The following is a 4,796-nucleotide window of genomic DNA, read 5'->3' as shown; positions in this document are numbered from 1 at the left end:
TCTGCACCCACAGAAGCTCCTCCAGGGCTGCTCTCAGCCTCCCGTGGGCTCTGCAGAAGCAGCCCAGCCACGGCCCAGCTGTGCTCCCCTGCCACACACAGGCAGCTCCCAGCAGGGCATCTGTCAGGGCACCCTGCCAGGGCAGCTCACACCCCGGCCTGGGCACCTCCTGGGGGGGGGCATTTGCAGCTGAGGAAAGGTTTTGACTCCATCACCCCAAGCTGGGCACAGAGCTCAGCACCAATAGGATCTCTGCATCTCAGCAGAGGGCTCCCTTCCTCCTGCTCCTCCTCCTCCTCTGTCCCACAAAGAGGGAGATGAAAGGACACCCAGCCCAAGGAGCACCTTCTGCTCCCAGAGGCCAGCAGGGAGGGATCTGCCCCCAGGAGCAGCCAGAAGCCAGCCCTGGTCCCATCCAGGCTGGGCCAGGGGAGTTTATTCCATCTGGGAGAGCAGCACAGTCGCCTGCCCCTTGCCAGGGCAGGACTCATCATCCCCTGCCCCCTGCCAGGGCAGGACTCATCATCCCCTGCCCCTTGCCAGGACAGGGCACACCATCCCCTGCCCCTTGCCAGGACAGGGCACACCATCCCCTGCCCCCTGCCAGGGCAGGGCACACCATCCCCTGCCCCTTGTGAGGGCAGGGCACATCATGCCCTCCTCCCTCAGGCCAAGGAGGGGCTCAGGGAGCCAAGGGGAGGGGACAGGATGGCACCTGGGGCTGCAGAACCCAGCCCTCCTCAGCTGCTGCTCTGAGTGGCCTTGTCCCAGACCTACCCTGGGTCCCCTCGTCCCTCCCCACAGCTCCCCTGCAGGATCCTGCCCCAGCCCTTCATCTTCCTCCTCAGGACTCTCCTCACCCCCATCACCACCTCTCTCCCCAGCACTCACCCTCTGAAGACCTTTCAACCTCGCAGACTCCCTCCTCTCCCCTCGGACATCCCTAAAGGCTTCCAGAGCCTTGGAACGCTCCAAGCTCCCTTCCCCAGGGACTCCTTCACCCTCTCCAACTCCCAGAGACTCCACAAAAGCCTTCAGCCCTCCTCTCTCACCCTGAGCTCCTCTATCAAGCCCCTCCTTGAGGCTGGGAGCCCCTTAGAGCTCCTCACTAAAGCTCTGGATGGACCTTCAAGCCCCCTCCTCAACGCATGCCCCTGAGCCCCTTCCTGAGGCTGGGAGACCCTCCCCACAGCCCTCCCAGCTCCCTAGCAGCCTCCCCAGAGCCCTCCCAGCTCCCTAGCAGCCTCCCCAGAGCCCTCCCAGCTCCCTAGCAGCCTCCCCAGAGCCCTCCCAGCTCCCTAGCAGCCTCCCCAGAGCCCTCCCAGCTCCCTAGCAGCCTCCCCAGAGCCCTCCCAGCTCCCTAGCAGCCTCCCCAGAGCCCTCCCAGCTCCCTAGCAGCCTCCCCAGAGCCCTCCCAGCTCCCTAGCAGCCTCCCCAGAGCCCTCCCAGCTCCCTAGCAGCCTCCCCAGAGCCCTCCCAGCTCCCTAGCAGCCTCCCCAGAGCCCTCCCAGCTCCCTAGCAGCCTCCCCAGAGCCCTCCCAGCTCCCTAGCAGCCTCCCCAGAGCCCTCCCAGCTCCCTAGCAGCCTCCCCAGAGCCCTCTCAGCTCCCTAACAGCCTCCCCAGAGCCCTCTCAGCTCCCTAACAGCCTCCCCAGAGCCCTCCCAGCTCCCTAACAGCCTCCCCAGAGCCCTCCCAGCTCCTTAGCAGCCTCCCCAGAGCCCTCTCAGCTCCCTAGCAGCCTCCCCAGAGCCCTCTCAGCTCCCTAGCAGCCTCCCCAGAGCCCTCTCAGCTCCCTAGCAGCCTCCCCAGAGCCCTCTCAGCTCCCTAACAGCCTCCCCAGAGCCCTCCCAGCTCCCTAACAGCCTCCCCAGAGCCTTCTCAGCCCCCTGAGACCCTCTTCAGAGCCCTCTCAGCTCCTTAACGTTTTCCCCACAGCTCTCTCAGCCTCTTAACGCCCTCCCCAGAGCCCTCTCACTCCCAAACACCTTCCTCCGGAGCGCTTTACACCCCTCGGAGTCCCCTCCAAGCCTGCCCTCGGCCCGCTCCTCACCGAGCAGCAGCAGCTTCACCTCCTTGGCCGCCTTCTCGCCGTCCTCCCGCAGGTTGCGGTCGATCATCTTACTCCGCTCCACCGCCGCCTTGTCCTCGGCGCTCAGCGTGCAACCCATGGCGGCGGCGGGGTGGGGGAAGGGCGGCGGAGCGGCCCAGCCGCCGGGAGCGGGACGGGAGCGGGACGGGAGCGGGGCCGGAGCGGGGCTGAGCCTCTCGCCTGCCTCGGCCCGGGCGGCTCCCTCAGGCGGAACCGGATATCCGGGGCTGCGGCCGCGGGGCACCACGGGAAGTGCAGTCCCCGCGCTGCGGGATGGGAGCTGAAGGTGGAACTTCCGCCTCGGTGGAGAGGGGCATGATGGGAACGGAGACCTGAGCCTGGCTTCCGCCTCGGTGGAGCGGGGCATGATGGGAGCCGAGGCAGCTTTACTTCCGCCTCTGGGGGAGCCCGCAGCAGCTCCTCATTTCCGCCTCGCCACAGTGGGGCGTGGAGGGAGCCGTAGGCCGCGGTGGGGCCATGGCAGCTCCCGCGCTGGTCCCACACAGAACTCCAGCTCCAGCCCAGCCCCACACAGGGTCTCGGCCGGCCTCACACCGAGCTGGGCCTGGGCCTGACCCTAAGCCCAGCACCCCTCAAGCCCGGCCCGGCCCCACACCAGCCCCCACCACGCCGACCCCGGCCCCAGCCCGCCCTGGGTCTGTTTGCAGCTCCCCCCCGCGCCTGCCCCGTGCTGAGGGGCTCCAGCCCTGTGCACCCCCGGAGGGCCAGGCCTCGGTCCCCCCGGCTGTGGGGTGGGCACAGGGTGAGTGGTGTTAGAGAAGCAAGGGACGGCCTGGAAGGGGCAGGGGTCAGGGAGGAGACTCAGACGTCCCTCTAGGGGCACCCTGCTCCCAGCCCCATCGCCTGGCTGGCTGAGGGGGGGGTGATGGGGACCTGGGGGACGACCCTCCTGAGACCCTTCGCCAGGATGGGGATGACCCCCAAGCCTAAGCCCCTTGGCCCCGCTATGGCACAGCTTCCCTAGGCTTGTGCCCAAACCCAGCGGCCCTTCCTATGGGACCCCCGACCCCTATGGCGACGTCGCAGACCCCCCACCCCACCCCAGCGAGGCAACTCAGACCAGCTCCGCCCTTGCAACCATGTTTGTCCCCAACCTCCCCTACCCCACCAGCTACAGCTCAGGTTTGGGAGAGGCCCCCACGGGCACACAGAGCCCATCCCCATCGCGTTGCTCCGAGCCCTCCACCGCGTCCTCATCGATCTGCCCCGGGATGCGAAAATCGATGGGGGGCTGGTCCCGCTTGGGGCTAGGGGTGCGGGGGCGGGGCTCGGGCGGGCAACCAGTGCCCTGCAGGAACTGCAGGAAGTTCTCCTCGATGGAACCCTCCCGGCTGGGCAGCCGCAGGTCCTCCTCGGGCGGCTGCTTGAAGAAACAGGTCAGGAGCCGGCCCAGCTCGGCCCGGATCTGCCGGTTGAGGCACCCGTAGAAGAAAGGGTTGGAGGTAAAGCAGAAGTAACCGAGCCAAGTGACCACGGTCTCAGCCGCCGGCCCCACCAAGGGCTGGGAGCTGAGGGCGGTGTAGAGGTGGAAGGAGAAGTAGGGCAACCAGCAGAAGAGGAATTGGCCCCCCACGGCTAAGAGGATGGCGGCGGCTTTGCCCCCTCCGAACGTCCTCTGCGGGGTGGTCCGGGGAGCTCCCGAGGTGGTGACCATGGTGGAGCGGCTGCTGAGCGACTCGGAGCGGCGCCGCCGCGGGGTCTCCATCCAGGTGGGCAGCGGCCCGTGGTGCATGGCGGCCACCCGCGCCACCTTGAACATGCTGCAGTAGACCACCACGATGATGAGGAGGGGCAGGAGGAAGTAAAAGGCGGCGAAAAAGACCACGAAGAACTTGCAGTAAGGACCGCGGCTCCATTGCAAGGAGCAACCTCGGCCGGCGGGAGGCGCCGGCGGCGGCGGGGGGCGGTGGTGGTCGGGGGACAACCAACCCAAGACGGGGACGAGGGAGGTGGCCACGGCTTTGAGCCAGACGCCCACCAGGACGCAGGCCACCAGCCCCACCGTCATCCTCACCTCGTAGCGCATGGGGTGCACCACGTAGTAGTAGCGCTCCACGTTGATGGTGGAGATGGAGAGGATGCACATGCTGATGAAGCAGACGCTGAGGAACAGGTAGACCCGGCACAGGGCCTCGCCCAGCACCGGGCTCTCGAAAACGGCCGAGCCCGAGAGCATCTCCAGCGGCATCAGGGTGAGGGCGGCCAAAAAGTCCACCAGGCAGAGGTGGAAGACGAAGACGAACTTGCGCAGCGCCGGGGTCTTGACGATCACGGTCATGACGGCCGCGTTGCCCACGATGGCCACCAGGTCCAGCAGCAGCATGAAGAAGAGCCCAACCGATTTGGAGGCCACGTCTTTAGGTTTGGCGTCGGCCGTGCCGTTGGGGGGCATGGGGCTGGGGCTGGGCTGCAGCCCCCGAGCCCCCCTAGAGCCGTTCCAGCCCCAGGGTGCGGGCAGGGAGGGCTCCATGCTGGGCCTTCACCGGCCCATCGCCCATCCTTGGGGGGCCGGGCATTGCCCAGGGGTCTCACATCATTGTCTACCTTCTGCCCACTGCCCGCTCCGGGTGGGTGGCTGCCCCGGGGGGAAAAGGGGGGTGGGGGTGCCGCTCAGAGCACCCAAAGGTGCCCCCCAGCCTTGCTCATCTCCCTGCTGCTCGCTGCTGGGCAGCTCCGGGAACCTGC

General features: G+C 67.6%; 1 protein-coding gene across 1 annotated transcript; it reads right to left on the bottom strand.

Annotated features, from left to right (window-relative positions):
• Window positions 1-3,222: 3,222 nt before the first annotated feature.
• GPR61 (G protein-coupled receptor 61) lies at window positions 3,223-4,581 on the bottom strand. The gene has a single exon (XM_054398917.1). The coding sequence runs from the start codon at window positions 4,579-4,581 to the stop codon at window positions 3,223-3,225; it is 1,359 nt and encodes a 452-aa protein (XP_054254892.1).
• Window positions 4,582-4,796: the final 215 nt, after the last annotated feature.

This window comes from Indicator indicator, unplaced genomic scaffold (genome assembly GCF_027791375.1).
Source record: "Indicator indicator isolate 239-I01 unplaced genomic scaffold, UM_Iind_1.1 iindUn_scaffold_187, whole genome shotgun sequence".
Classification (NCBI taxonomy): domain Eukaryota; kingdom Metazoa; phylum Chordata; class Aves; order Piciformes; family Indicatoridae; genus Indicator; species Indicator indicator.
The sequence above is the reverse complement of the archived record's forward strand: the minus strand, read 5'-3'. Positions and strand labels throughout refer to the sequence as shown.

Excerpts from the sequence above, each read along its gene's own strand:
- GPR61 (XM_054398917.1), bottom strand. The coding sequence starts at position 4,581 with ATGGAGCCCTCCCTGCCCGCACCCTGGGGCTGGAACGGCTCTAGGGGG.